This window comes from Fringilla coelebs, assembly GCF_963513975.1.
Source record: "Fringilla coelebs genome assembly, chromosome: 3".
NCBI classification, from domain to species: Eukaryota; Metazoa; Chordata; class Aves; order Passeriformes; family Fringillidae; genus Fringilla; species Fringilla coelebs.
The window spans coordinates 92,638,462-92,653,657 of record NC_140030.1 but is presented as its reverse complement, the minus strand read 5'-3'; the positions used below and the strand labels follow the sequence as shown (position 1 = coordinate 92,653,657).

General features: G+C 42.2%; 2 protein-coding genes across 5 annotated transcripts; one reads left to right on the top strand and one right to left on the bottom strand.

Moving 5' to 3' along the window:
* Positions 1-772: 772 nt before the first annotated feature.
* Positions 773-5,405, bottom strand: TATDN3 (TatD DNase domain containing 3). Of its 4 annotated transcripts, none has more exons than XM_084203192.1 (10): positions 5,336-5,405; positions 5,220-5,252; positions 5,066-5,139; positions 4,786-4,870; positions 4,000-4,062; positions 2,842-2,951; positions 2,386-2,441; positions 2,061-2,173; positions 1,225-1,305; positions 773-950 (listed from the first exon to the last, which is right to left on the bottom strand). In XM_084203192.1, exons 1-10 carry the CDS (start codon positions 5,387-5,389, stop codon positions 807-809), a joined length of 813 nt encoding a protein of 270 aa, XP_084059318.1. In that variant the 5' UTR covers positions 5,390-5,405; the 3' UTR covers positions 773-806. The 4 variants fall into 4 exon arrangements, with proteins under 4 accessions (XP_084059318.1, XP_084059319.1, XP_084059320.1 ...); XM_084203193.1 differs by having other exon boundaries at positions 1,225-1,302; XM_084203194.1 differs by having other exon boundaries at positions 1,225-1,299.
* NSL1 (NSL1 component of MIS12 kinetochore complex) lies at positions 5,388-14,883 on the top strand (the record flags this gene model as incomplete). Its single annotated transcript, XM_084203191.1, has 6 exons — positions 5,388-5,666; positions 5,852-5,936; positions 7,602-7,732; positions 10,132-10,186; positions 12,809-12,876; positions 13,452-14,883. 6 exons carry the CDS (start codon positions 5,388-5,390, stop codon positions 13,728-13,730), a joined length of 897 nt encoding a protein of 298 aa, XP_084059317.1. The 3' UTR covers positions 13,731-14,883.
* Positions 14,884-15,196: the final 313 nt, after the last annotated feature.

The following is a 15,196-nucleotide window of genomic DNA, read 5'->3' as shown; positions in this document are numbered from 1 at the left end:
CATAGCTGAATCCACAGACACCATCTCTAAGATATCACAAAACTGAGTTTCCCTCCCTTTCACATCCTGTGTCTCCTGGTACTGAGCAGTTAGAAGAGTGAGTCCTTGAACTAAGACCAAACCCAGGCTTTTTTGTTTGAACACAATTCAAAAAATAAAGTGTTTTAAAAATCCAAGAAAATCTATCTTAAAGCAGCCAAGATCTTAGCAACTACTGCTTTATACACGGGAACAGGACAGGAGTAGAGGGGCTGTAATTATTTCCTTCCAACTGTATTTCGAAAAGATGTTGCTTCTGCAGCACTCAGAGTCCAGCCAGCACAGAATAAAGAGAATGTCCATCCAGCTGGGTTTTTAATGGCTCAGAAAGGGATGTGCAGTCTGCCATTTGTTACAGGAGCTTTCTTATCAGGACTGGGTCCACAACTTGTGACTTTCAGTCAGCAGAAACAAGGAGTGAAGGGGACATCAAGCACTGTACAGTGGCTATCTCTCAGACTAGGAGCAGCTGGCAAGCAGTCTGAGAAACTAAACTGATAATTTTATGGTGCTCTCCTTTAGAAATTATTTGTTCAGAGACATGACAGATGCAAAGGAACATCGTGTCTTTATCACATTCATGAGATTATTACAGTGCACACCAAAGGCCTTTGAGAAATTCCCTATTTTCATCCTATCCAGCTATATAATACTTCTTGCTTCTTGACCTTCCAACTGTGAAACTCCACTTTAACACAAGATGTTGGTTTTATTAATTACACCACAAGCAATACTTTCTGCAACATCATATATTTCAGTTTCTAAATCTATATCCGAATAAAGTGCTTAAGTTTAGGGAATACTTTTAGTGCATTCTGTGTAGTCACTTCTATAACTTCTCCAACTGGAATCCCTTTAATTTTGGCAATGTATTCAGCAGCAATATAAATATTCTTGGGTTCATTTCTCACCTGAAAAACAGATAAAACCAATCAAATTACAGACCCCTAGAGGTCACAAGTCTTTCAGATTCTGTACTTTCTGACACAACTTCAGTCACATTGTGGCACATGTGGCAGAAAAATTACATGTATCCATTCCTCTTGGATTAAGTTCCCTTGGTAGCCTCTTTCCTCTCTTGTAAACATATTTAAGACTACTTCACTATCCTACGCCAGTAGCTGACCTCCACAAGGTGTGGGTTTGGAAACAAATACACAGAAGCCCCTCCCTCCCATCACCTACCTGTTTTTCAGGCCCCAGTGCAGGAGAATCAGTTTCCAAGCACATATTTTCCAGTGGCAGCTGTTTCACAAGTTTCTGCTTCTTGAAGAAAATAAGACAGCCATTAAATGCTTTATGCACTTAAAACTGTGGGGAAAAAAACATGAAGGGAGAATATTCCCTACATTTAGAGGCAACATCAAAAGACTTTGGTGCCACTGTTTACATTTTATCAATGATTTCTGAATGGAAGCAAGAACACCAGGAGCTGCTCAACAAGTCCCTTCGAATAAGGGCTCTCTTGTTCTCTAAATGTCCGAAGTACTATTATCTCAAAGCTGAATCCATTGTTATTTATTAAATCATGCAGTTATATTGCAGCTATAGAGTTGCCAGTGCAATTCTAATTTGCTGTTTTCTGCGCATATAATATTTGTGTACCTTCTCCTCCTCTCTGCTTTACCTCTCAAACCCAGTTTGTTTTCCGTCCTCCTAAATACCTACCCTCATCCCTGTTTATATCCACCCCTCATGCTCCCTCCACTTGAATCAAACTTTTTCCTCTCTTACATTTCCTGAGCTTATCACAGAAAGCAGTCCCATCACAAAAACTACTCCTTCTCTAAATGTCACATCCATGCTGTAAAACAGTACAGAATCTTCTGAAGAAGAGTTCACCGGAAACCACAATAAAATGAGAAAACCCCCCCTTGTTTCTCAGGAATAGCTGAGCTGTTTCAGCCAGAATTCCCCCTCCAAAGTCCAGCAAAGGCAAAAGCCCCAGGCAGAAATTCAGACAAAGTAAAAATGTGCAATGCATGGAGAAGGAGCAGACCCCAGCCTGAACAAAACGTTACCTGTTCACTCCTTATAATGGAAGGAGGAATGGAGAAGTAGTATCCAGCTCTCACCCCTTCCATGGCTACAGACGGCTTCCCATCAAAGGCATGGAGCAACACCTTGGTAGCACCTTGGAGAAACAAAGCAAACCACATCACCAGCAGGGTTACAGCAGGGCTGCCATGTCAGCTTCCAAAGGGACCTTGGTCCCGTACAGAATTAGCACAAAAGCTCTGCACTATTGCCCCTGAGTTAAACACACAAATTGATGTGAGGATGTGGCACAACTGGAGAAATCCTGCTGGCAAAAGCCATGGCAGAGGAAATGCATTAAAAGCATACCTTGTTCCTTCAAGAGATTAATGGTTGGTCTTCCAGCTGAGCGGGAATGAACATTTCTGCACAGCAAGGAGAGGCCCAGCATTAGGAAATTTAGCCAAATACCCTTTTCTTGCAAATACAAACAAACAAACAGTATCTTGGGATGAAAAGAATTAATTTATACGCCAACTTTTATCAAGGAAAAAACCCAGGGATGAATATATTAATCCTTTCAGCTATGGTGAAGACATAGGGAGAACACAGCATAAACAGGGAACTTAAGATGTCTGTACAGAAGTGCAAACATAAGGCAAATTCTACAATTAAATCTCAAACTGGAGACTGATAGGACACTTGTGCCAGTTTAATCCATCTAAGGAAAGTTCTGTGGGCACCTAATAATCATAAATCCTGGGAAGTATTTTGACATGTTACTGACACCTGGCAAATCCTCCTTCTGGTACAAACAAAACCTACAATGGCAAATCCAGTCTTCTTGCCAGCTCAATCTGCTTGATCAAAACCTGTCTTTGTCCTTCCTTCTGTTCATCGGTGCTGGCAAATCTGGGAGTGAAATCTAGTCCAACCTACAGTACAAGAAGAGAATGGAAAAGTTTTACAGACCTAACACTTAACAAAACCATAATCAGACATACAAAGGCATACCATGCTTCAAAACTGCAAAGCATTTCAAAATATGTATACTAGAGACTGCAAATAAAACGAGCTCAGCTGCAGCTTAACTCAAAAAAAGAATGCATTCTCAACCACAGGCTTTTCAACTATGAAAGCATTTGTGGGCAGACAGCTACTAATACTAAAAAGGGTATTTAACATTTTAGTCTGTAACTGGTTTTCTGGGGGTTTACATTCTATTGAATATTATGTCAGATTAAGTCTCAAATATGGATCTCCAGTATAAGCAGAATTCCTGACCTGAACCCATAGCTTTAGTCCAATCCCTCGCAAAAATTACCCATCAATTCTGTACTTTTTTGATCTAAACATGTTCAGACAAAATGTAATGTTTGTCAAAGCAGTCCCATTCACAGTTAGATGAAGAGAAGTTCTTTATATACAGTACAACATGGCAGATTTAGCTACAAAGCTCTGCCAAAACCCACTTTTTCTGTAGCCAGTGCAGAACCAGATGTAAGTCCCTCTGGTACTAACACACAAATCGAGGCAGACTCCATCCTAAAGCCTCAATTCATTTATAAACAAATGTAAGACAGGAGACAACAGATGGATACAGATAGATGAAGGATTAAAAAAAGGAACTGTACAAGTCACTGTGGTGTACTAAAATCGCAGCTTAGCCTAACTTTGTCAGAGATGAAGGCAGGAAGGAACTGCCTTTGGGTATAATATGAGAGAGCATAAGTATGTAATCTTCCAACAACTCCAGCAGCATAAATTCCATCTATTTTCCAATAGCAATAACAAAGGAAAAGAAGGAATCAAGCAAAGATATAAAGGAAAGCACATTAAGAGAACTACCATCAAGACTTAGTGCTTGTTCAGGCTGATAGCAGCTCTTATCATATACAGAAAAACAAGCATTGACTCAGTTTTTGTAATTCCAGTGACAGCTGCTGCTGGAGAGATTTAAACAAGTTATAGAATTCCACTCACTTCTCCAATCCCCACCAATTTGTCTTTGTAAAGTTCTATAAGAGGCAGCGCAGCATCCAGATCCTGCAAGAATAAAAGATGCAACTCTCACTGCCCTAACAAGAGGAAAGGGTTATGAACCCAGCATTATGATTAAATTGGTGTTTCCTTCACTGTTCTGAAATTCTGTACAACTTGCCATTACTGTGAGCTGTGCAGATTTTAGAAGTCTGAAGGATTTATCTTCTTTACTTAATAATCATTTCATGACATATATTCATTACACTTTATTATTACATTCTATATCTATCTCTATCTATTTCTCTCTCTCTATATATATATATGTATATCTTGAAACCTTATTCTAAATACTCCTGAACTAACTTTTCACAGTAGCAGCAGAGGTAATTAAAACAAGGCCCAAAAATAACTTGGTAACATTAAATAGCTGCAGACAGCTCTCTGAGATTTTAAGGATAAGGCCACAAACAGTTGCCTTCCAGTTCCCATGTTAAAACAAAGGAACATCTGCACATGTTGTTTGCTGTAAGCAAAGGACGCTTGGGATTTCTAAAGCCATTTCACTGCAGTAATACAGCCAGATGACTCCAGAGAACAATTCTGCTTTAAGGGCTAACAGGGACAAATGGATGTGCTGAGAGAGCCTGGGATTTGGTCCACTGGGTCTCGTTGCATGACAGAGGGCAGAAAAACCACTGGGCAGACCTGAAGGTAAATCAGGCAGACCGGAGCATCCTGTCGTCTGTCCTGAAAAGTCCCAGCAGTATTTTAGAGGCCGCGTTTTACCTTCAAAGTAACACTGCGCTGCTCCTCTGGAGAAATCTCTTGAACGGGGTGAACTCCCAGGCATGGCAAGACAAACCCTGGGAATCTAGGCACGGAACAGATAGCGAGAGTGTGAAATACCACAGAGAACTTAAGTCTAACGCCAAGAGCCCACAGAGAGCGCAGGTTTAAAGACAAGAAGAGCCCGACTGAGGAGGGCAGCGCATCCCCCGTCAATCCCCAAGGCGCGGACCCGCGCCCGGGACACGGGCGGGCGCCGGGATCTCCGCCGGCCTCGCACCTCTCGGACAGCTCCACGACGCTCCGGAACTCGCCCGCCTGCTCCGACACCACCACCAGCGCCGACACGGCCGCCTGCGGCACACAGAGACCCCCGGCCCGCTGAGACCGGCGGGGCCGCGGGCAGAGGGTCCCCTCAGGCCGCCCCGCCTCACCTGCTCCGCCGCCCGCACCACGGCCGCCACGTCCTGCAAGAGACACGCACCGCCTCAGCGCCGGGGCCGGGGCCGCGCCCGGCTCTCCCGCCGCCCGCCCGCCCGCCGCGCCTCACCGGCTGGAAGCAGGCCGCGGCCAGGTGGCAGTGACAGTCCACGGGCCCCGCCATGCCGCGCCCGGCGGGAAGGCACCGAGCGGCCGCGGGTTCCGCTTCCGGGCCAGCATTTTCCCCGCGTCCCGGGCGGGAAATGGAGGCGCCGCCGGAGCCGGGGCCGGAGCCGGCGGGCGCGGGGCAGGGGGAGGCGGGCGCGGCGCGGCGGGACCCGCGGGTGCGCTGCTGCTCGCGGCGCGGGCTGGGCGCGGTGCTGGAGCTGTGCGCGCCCTTCGTGCGGGCCCTGGCGCAGGGACAGCCCGGCGCGGCCGCCGCCGAGGCAGACGCGCTCTGGGTGAGCGGGGAGCGGGAACGTCCCGTGGCGGCACAGGGCCCAACAGCCGGGGTGAGGGGGCGGCTTGCCCCGGGGTGACCCCCGGGGTGGGCAGGGCGGTGAGGCGGGACGGGCTCTTCCTGCGGGAGGGACCGATGGATTCACGGATGAAGCGATGGATTCTCAGTCTACTCCGTGCCTTGCAGAACTTCGAGACAGCGGTGCGGGAGAACGTCACCATTAACGGGCAACCCTGGGAGGAGGCCTCGGATGACTCCCGGCTGCAGAGCGGTGGGTGTCAGTTTCCATTCGCTTCCCGCTGGCTGGGCTTGTTTTGGTTTGGTGGTAAAAGGGGTCCGATTGAAAGGGGAGATTGTGACTTGATGTATGGAAGTAAAAACTCATTCTTGGGATAACAGAGCATTGGAAAAGGCTGCCCAGAGCTTGTCTCCAGCACTGGAGGCTTCCAAAAACCCTCTAGACAAAAGTGCTCTGAGCAACCTGTTTTGAAATGGGCGTTGACACTGCTGTGAGCAGGGCTCTGGAGGGCCCCTCCGGCCTGAGTGCTGGGGGCAGTGACCAAGATCTGTCAAAAGACCGTGGGAGACTCTCTGTTGCTGCTATTGAATATACAGATCAAGTGTTGAAAATTATTGCTCTATAAGTATATGTAATAGAAACAATGTATTTATAATTACTGTCTTTTGAATGGTAGTGGAGATTCTTGGTAGTCTGGTGTCCAAAGAAAATTTCAGTGTGGTTCATTCACTCACCTGTGTTGGCTTTAGGTGGTCTTTGCCTGCAGTTTAATATTTTTGCTGTTACTTAGAGCTGAAGATACATTGAGCTAACTATGGAGCTGTTGAGCCAAAACCATTGAACTGTTTTTTGGTCGGGTTGCTCTGTGCACACATGGGCTCTGAGCAGTGTGATCTAGTTGAAGGTGTACCTGCATTGGAGGGGGATTGGACTAGATCACTTTTAAAGGCCCTTCCAACCCAGGCTATTCTCTGATTTTGTGAAGTGTCTTCATTTGTAGTTCTAGAATGATAAAACTCCAGCTACTTTCACTACAAGGTCAAAAATGTACGGAACTCATGATGCAAAATGCAAAACTGAGACACTGTCATCTGCCCACAGCTGCATGAAGCAGGTTTAAGGATTGTATTGTGCTTTTAATTTGATATAGATTTACTCATGTGCCTGTCGCTGATCCAGTTTGAGTCACCAAAAGATCTGTCAGTTTGTGCCTTCCATATTTATGTTGATCAGTGGCTTAAGTCTTTCCTGTCTGTATTTAAATGGTTTCATGGTGATCTTAAAACAAACAACCAAAACAAACTCACAGACTCCTAAAACCTTGGCTTTTCCTTTCTGAGTTTTGCAATCACTTGATTCTGCACAGAGTGACCCAGAGAGGGTGCTCAAAATCCATTCTTTACCACTAGATTGAAAACATTGCATGGCTTGCAAGGTATACTCAACACATTAGTGGGAACGGTGAATTCAAATGTTAAACTGCTTATTTGTACACTGTGTGATGTAAAATCAGTTAGGCTTCCAATTACTGTTTGTAATTGGAGTTTGTTTAATGCTTGTAAATTACACAGATAAAACCGTTTTTCTCCTTAAAAGATAGCTATTGCTTCGTATGAGTTTATTCACAGATTCAGCGTTCATAGGGAAATACATTTTTTATTTTTTCCCCTGGATGGTTCTCTCCCTCTCCCCACCCCAGATAATTTACTTCAAAATAACTGGCCAACATCAAGTTATGCTCCAATCTCTATACTCTCTTAGCAAGGAGATTCAAGACATGTTTATTTCTGTGTTGATAATCGTGCATGATTTTTTTTTTTAATTTGAAATCTAAAGCTTCTTTTTCTTGATAAGTTTGTTTCAAAAAAGAGAAGGTCTGAAAATTCCATAGTAATTATGTGTGTTTGTCACTTTCAGATTCCAATATTAAAATTCTGGAGGATCAATTTGATGAATTAATAGTAGAGACAGCAACTAGGCGTAAACAGTGGCCTAAAAAGATCCTGGTGCATGCTATCGAAGCCATGAAAGCAGAGCAAGAGATGTTGGTGAGTAACCTAAGACTTTCAGAAAACCTTTGCATTAAGAAATCAATCATCCAGTGTTGACCTTTAAGCTCCTTCCCATGGTTGCTTTTGATTCTTTATCATAAACTGAAATTGCTTTTTTTCATTAACTGGTTCTGCAGTAACTAAGGGTTAAACTTAGTAAGTTTACTAAGGGTTACTACAAAGCATTGTGACTGTGTCTGAATTGGGTCTGTGGCACAAAGAAACTGGAGCAGATTGCTTCAGCCTGGTGACTCAAGATTTACAAACCAGTAGGCACCAATTTGTCTTCCGAGTTGCTGAAGTCCTTGCCCAAGGGCTGGACTGGTTGAGGTTGAGGTGCTAAATGTTACACTACATACAGATAGATAGTATTACATGCAATGTACCACTTAAAAAATGTCAGTGGCTTCCTAAGGACTTTTTTGGAGCTAGTAACTACTTCGAGTAATGACTTTCAGTAAAGCATGAGAAAAAAGGCAATGTGGATTAATGAATCAGCACAGTCAATTCTGTGGGATTTTTGACACGCAGTGTAAAGTAATTACTGGCATTAAACAACCCAGTTGTGTCCTCAGCTGCTGGATTTCTTCCCTGAACTTATGTTAGGCCTCCCTTTTGCTTACCTCCTGATTAATTAGGATTCCTTTGTCAATAAACAAGAGGCTGAGGCAGAGTCAAACACTGGCACAAGCTGCCCAGTGAAACTCTGCAGTCTTCATCCTTGGAGAGATTCATGGAGATACTCAGAAGTCGACTGGATGAGGTTCTCAGCAACCTGCCCTAGTTGGCCCAACTTTCAGGAGGGTGTTTAGAGGTCCTTTCCAACTTCAGCTATTCTATACTAAAGCAGACAGGGAATTTTTTAGAAAGTTGTGTAGGAGCCTGCCTTGTATTTCTGAGGACTAAAATTGACAAATGTTAACTCTCTGGGTTAGCCAGGCAGAGATGATTAACAGCAAGGAAAAGTGCATGGGTACACTTTTGTCTTACACCTGAGCTATTTTCTGATATATATTGCCTTTTGTGATCTTTCTGTTTTGTCAGTATATTAAGTATGTAAAACAAACAAAATCAACTTAAATAAAATATGCTATTGCATAACACCAAGACTTAACAAGACCTTTTAATGTTTCCGCTACCTGAGTGCCACAGTGGATTAGTTATTTGGAATGCCTCTCATGCTGCTTCTTTTCTTTCGCTGATCTCTTCAAAGTTTACACCACCACAACTAGATGATTATTTTAATTAAAATTGTCTGCAAAAGTTTAGTTTATCCTTGTAAGAATATGTAGAAATATATGCAAGAAATATGGAAAGCTTAGTTTATCTCTGTAAATGGTCCTTTTTTTTCATCTCTCCGCTATTTCTGCAAAGGTACCAGTGGTTTCTTTGGTTTTGGTTGAGGATTTCTTGTGTTCTTTCATCATCATAACTAAATGAGTGATGCTTTCTGAGGCATAAAGAGCAGCCATGAAGATGTGATTTATCTAGAGAGAACCAGTCATTTATTGTGGTGATTTCCTTGTAATTGCCAAAGCAGGAGATCGTCCTGTGGGTTTTCAGTCAATACGGTCTGTAGAGTTTGAGGCTAATGCAAGCCATGTTTGTTCTCCTGCTTGGAGCTGTTACTGCAAACTTGCTAAGTTGTGTGAAAAAATTTCTCCCAAAACTACAGCAAGGAATAATTAGCTTTCCCCTACTTGCTTTTGCTTGAAGAAGGTTGAGGGACAGTTCCTGAAGTGGAGAACACTAACTTGCAGATGATCTAACTTCTGTTCCCTTGCTCTTGCTTTGTTTCCTTCTTCCCTGTTAGCTGCTTCTAATTCCACCTTTAATGTAACTGAGTATGGGTTATATTCATTTATTATTAGTTTACTTCATGTCTCAGTTAACTGGTGTAAGGTCACAAGACTCACAGTTTGTGAAGTAGAGTGTTCTTAGTTCTGTACAAGTAATTGCAGGGCTAGAGTGTAGTTGTTTAAGTACTTTTCTTTTTCTTAGCTTTTTGTCTTAATGTACCTTTTATTGGAGTTTGTGGCTCTGTGAAAGCATGCTGGTTCTGTGATTGGTTGTTGAGAAACTAGAGCAGATCTTTTTCCTCAGTCATGCAGCAGGTGGCAATGCTTCTTCCAAAATGCCTGGATGTCAGTTCTCATGCTTTCATCATTAGAATTCTGCAAACTAAAGCAGATTTCTGGAGATGTGTTTACAGTGAGTGTAACCATGTTAACCAGAATGCTATTTTCAGTAACTAAGTATCTATAATCTGCACCTCTAATACATTCTTGATCTAAATAATTTCACCACAATCGCCATTGTTCTGACTGCTATATGTATATATTAGATATCTATTAAACCAAGGGGTTATTTCACAATTTTTTTTTTTTAATATGCAGAAGCTCTACCAGCCTGTGGTAAAACCAGCAGACATAAGACCTCAGCCTTCTCAAGGTAAAGATTTTGTGGGGAGGGCAGCTGTACTGAGGAAACACTGCCTCACTTACTGGCTAACTGTAAATGTTTAAAAAGTTTTCTTTAAACTTGTTTAAAACTGGCTGTTTATAAATTAACTAAAAAGCTAGAAGTTTGACATAAGTGCATGTATTGCTGCCTGAGTTTTATTGTGTCCATTTCTCTTATTCTGAGTGCTCCCTGCAGTTAGGCACTGTTCTTGAAGGCAAAAAGCTCTGTGTGTGTGTGTTGGGAAGAAATGGTCACACAGCCACCCCCTGAAGGCTTCCTTACTTCTTTCCTTCATCACTGGTCGAGGCTACATGGGGAACTGGATGGATCACTGGCACTGTACTTCTTCTGTTCTTGTGCTCGTTTTATACAAGTACTAGAAATGCTTCACCCTCTCCTCATTTTCTTCAGGGAGTTGAAAGGTGTTGTGTAGGACTCAGTGGTGGCAGTGTTGACTCTCCTAACTTGCCAAGTAGGAGACAGATTTCATCCTGCCTGTGTCACTTGAGGGTTGATGAAGGAACAGAGCTGCAAACAACGTTATAAGTTTTCTGCATGGTTTGGAAAGATGCCTTGTACAGACTCCTTGGAACAAGGTGGTGGATTTTGCAGTGGATGATTGGGATGTCCTCTTTTGAGGTTGGCTTTAATAAATGTGAAGTTTTGTGTTGGATTGAAAAATTACAGAATTCAGCAATGCAATTCTAATTTGAAAAGTGAGCACCCTCACTATGAATTACTGCACATGATGTAACAAGCAGTGGTGCTCAGAGTTTGAGGAGCTGAGCTGAATCTTCCACTTCTCACCCTGCTGATCTGACTTCATTCTAAACATCATTTCCTCTTTGTAGATGTGAGACATGGCTTCTAGCACTGCCAGCCTGTGCAGGAAAGCAGCCAGTAGGAGTAGTACAGTGGTCACTTTGCATCTGAGTTCCTTTTGGTTTCTGGTGTCCAAATCCAGGCTTTTCTCATGTCAGTCAACTACTTGCAAGTTAGTAGCAGCTTGCACTGTGGTTTTGGGTTTGGTAACAACAGCAAAGTTGTAGCAAAGATACCATGGAGTTTATGGAGCATTTTGGTATTATGTAGTCTTTGGGAAGTTTATGTATCCCAGTTTAGCAAGTACAGTGGCCAGAAACCAAAAATGTTTAGATTACTCAATACCTTTCATTTCCTTGTTTCATTTCCCTATGTTTTGGAAAGCCTTGAACACTGAGGAATATAATGCCATCTATGTCAAGCCAAACTCTTGCAGGCAAATTTAACTGTGTGTCAGTCTTTCTGTACATATATAATTACACAGTAATAATAATACACAATAATCCAAATAATTATTTCTTCTTTCACTTAACTCCATCCTTACAATTTCATAAGGTCACCGGCCTCCTTATCCCAATACTTTATTGTAAGAATGCTTCATTGTAGAGATATCCTTCTTTTAGAGAATGCCCTTCCATAGGGCTCTGAGATGAGTTTAAAGAGTTTGCTTCCGGACTGCTAATTCTTCCAAACTGAATGATGGTGCATTTTTCAGTGTCTATGTTCATGTAGGGATCATGTGTTCCTAAACCAGCTCTGACCAGCACACTGGATACATGGACAGTTCAACAAGCACCATTCCTTGATGGTTACCACGTTTCAGCAGGGAATCACTGTAACCCTGAGCTAGAATGCCGACTGACTTCTAAATACCTTCAGCAGCACAAATAAGATTGACTTCAAAACAGAATGCTGTGTTTAACCCTGACAGGGTTTAGGGGTGTGTGTACCACCTGACACTGTGTCCTACTGCAGGCACTGGTGAAACCCTACAGAAAACTACTAGCAGTGGAGATGAGGCTCCTTACTTCCCAGAAGCATGCTAGTCTGCTCATTTTAAGTTTTGTGGATGGAGAACATGCAAAACAGTTTCATAATAGGCTAGAGTTTAACTCTTGAATACAGAATTAAAGTATTGGTGATCTTATCATATTGCTCTTACAATCAAATATATGCTGGTGTTCTGCACCTGCTGCCTGCTTCAGTGTTCCTGAAAGCTGGGGGTTTTTTCCTTTCCTTATTAGCACAGCAGAATTAATACAGTTCGTGTTGTTTATGCTTGGTTCTTTTTGGTGTTGATGCTTGATAAGTTAAGCCAGAAGAAAAAAAAAAAAACAGCCTTTATTGTAGAAGCCAACTTGCTGGAGATAGAGGAAGATTTATTTGCTCTCCTGAAAATGGGTTTTCTAAATCTCATGTTCCCCACAGTGGTGTCTGTTCTCTGTGTTCTGTGTCGGTTTTATCAAATATAATATGAGCTTAAAAGTTTTGAAAACAAATCTTTCTGTGTGATTCTCTTATTTCAAATACTGGCTTTGTGTTTTTTAGGTAAGAACTTTGGGGCTTTCTGTAGTTGGGACTGCTAGCCTCTACTGCAATTTGAGTGATACAGAGTACTCCTAGTGAGATATACCATGCCAGCTGTTGTCCTCAGTGTTACAGTGAAAGGGATGTGCTGCAGGTTTAGGTTTTATACGGGACTTTACTGGTTTTCTGTCCATTTTCTGATAGTGAGTAGTGGGGGTAAGAGTTGTTTCAGAAGTTGATTTGGGCTGTGTTTGTCTGCAGATGCTTACATCGCAGATCTGAAACAGGCGACGGAGGTGGCATCCAAACAGATCAGTGAAGCAATGCAGGTGAGACCTCCGTGTGCTCCAAGAGAAATATGTTTTATCTTCTTGATCTGGTAATATGTCACAAAACAGGAGTTCTAAGTCATTTTCCCTATTGTTTGGTAGAAAAAAGCCTGCGTGTGTACCTAGGAAGCAGGTAAAGCATTGTGTTTGTAAAGCATTTCCCCTCATGTGGTAGTAAGGGAGATTACCCAGGAAATATTTCTACTGAGATTTTGGAACTTGCAGCATCTGAAAAACAGAACATCTTTTGAAGACTTGTATGACTTCATCTGGAGTATGACTTTTGTTACTTCAGTAACTGCTTAGGCATCAGCTGTGGTTCCTGTGGTACTGCCTGAGCTTAGAGATGTCATGAGGGAACACTTCAACTTGGCACACTCTTTGCATGGTTTCTGAGTGCAGACACCTCAGTTTGGGGTGGTAGCTCTGCATTCACAACCCTCACCCGCCATCCTTAGCATCATCTCTGCAGACACTGAAGCTTTTGTGCCTGTCAGAATCTCATTAGCATGTTGCATGCCTTATAACCATTGTTTTTCCCATGTAACTTGAGATACTCGGGTTTGTTTTTGCAGTCTATTCCAGCACTCATAGAAAAAGCAGAAGGTTTTTCCCAAGCATTGACTTTACAACCAACCTTGGAACTCTGCAAGCTGCGGCAAGAAGTGTTTTCTGGTTTCAAGGTGAAGGAGGAAAACAATGTCCAAAATTCAGTACCACCAGGAGAAGTCACACCAACAGGAACTGTTTGCAGTAAAAATCCTTATGTTTTGCTGAAAAGAAGAAAAGCTGCAGATTCTCCCGAGAGAAGGCGCTACCCACTGCGGCGGAGGAAGATCACTCTCAGTGCATGAATTTCTCATTTTGTGTTCTCATATTGGAATCTCAGTTTTACTTTTGTTCCATGTGTTCCATCTTTTTTCTTAGAACTCATCTCCCCTCCGTGCTATACATGGGAGCGTCTTTAATTAGTCTTTGACCTCTTAAATATTTCCATTTTTGCTGACATGCTGATGGTGTATGGTACATGTACCAGTAGCATCCAATATCCAGCAAGTGTATTTGCCATTTAACTAATTTTTTGCTCTTATATTGCAGTTTTTAGCTTGAGTCCTTGTGCTTCTCAGAGTTTGTTTGCATGCTTTATGTATGTGGGCAGTCTTTTAGGAAACCACTAACTGCTCATTTGCATTCAGCATGTCTCTAAAGAGGTTGGAGACTGTCTAGTTCTCCTAATGTGCCTTCATTAATTATTGAGGCATGTGGCTTTTATATTAATGAATTGACATTGCAGCATATTGAAATCACCAAATTTGATGCGATGTTGGAGTTTTAAGAAAGTCCATGCACACATGTGACATTAGTCCTTGCTATTCTACCTTTCCTGAATGTAGGTCATTTAGGCTTATTTATAGTCATGTTTGTTGAAACTTGGATTTTTAGTAATTGTATGTATTTACTTGCAGTGTGCTCTTCTGAACACAAATTCAACCATCAACATTTTAGGGTCTGATATATCATTTCATGTAATCCAATTATGCACCTGGGGTTTTCCTGAGCAATATTTCTACCCAAGAAAGGATCTTGACTTGGGTTATGTTTGCATTTGTGTTGTTTGACTAAACTTTAAAGATCAGTAGAGGCTACCAGTTAATGGTATTCACTTGAGCTAGCTTCCTTTTGTTTTCTTCACTCATTAGTGCCTAGAATATTGGAAATTAGTACTAAATTGAGCATTGTGCCTTAACCATTTTTAACTTTTTCTAGTTTATGGTTGCATGTGCCTGCAGTAAATACTCCTGTCTAGTATGTAACATATTTGTTACACAGTAAATGCAGGGGGGTTTTAGAAGCTTTATTAATGACATGTTTGGTGCTAAGAAGTCAGGTCCAACCTAATGTCTAAGAGACTGAGAATTCTCAAGAAAACAGATTTTAGCATCATTTATTTTGTAAAAGTGAGCATCTGTACTGAGACTTTGTATATGTAATCATATGTAAATATTTTTCCTGACCTTGTATATACAAATGTGTGTTTTTATATGAAGTAAATTAAATCAATTAAGGAAGATCAAAGCTTCAGATAATATTGTCAGTTCTAATCCTGGAATAGATGGTGGATGAGCAGTGAGCATACTTCAGAGGACATCTGTGTTAAATTCTGGCTTGAGTAACTGAAGTAGTTCCATTTACTGCCTTTGAACTCACAAATGTTATTAATCTTGGGGCTGCAAAGCTTCTCGTGTGAGAGAGGACAGGATGTGAGAGGGACTGGAGCTGCAGGGCTGTGGAGTGTGTGGCTCAGACAGCTTCTCACACA

What these genes read in the sequence shown, in the direction of transcription:
- TATDN3 (XM_084203192.1), bottom strand. Translation starts at nt 5,389, where the DNA reads ATGGCGGGGCCCGTGGACTGTCACTGCCACCTGGCCGCGGCCTGCTTC. An exon ending in CCGCGGCCTGCTTCCAGCCG is followed by an intron (nt 5,253 to 5,335) that starts GTGAGGCGCGGC and finishes TGTCTCTTGCAG; the next exon opens with GACGTGGCGGCCGTGGTGCG. An exon ending in CCATTATAAGGAGTGAACAG is followed by an intron (nt 1,306 to 2,060) that starts GTAACGTTTTGT and finishes ATTTTCTTCAAG; the next exon opens with AAGCAGAAACTTGTGAAACA.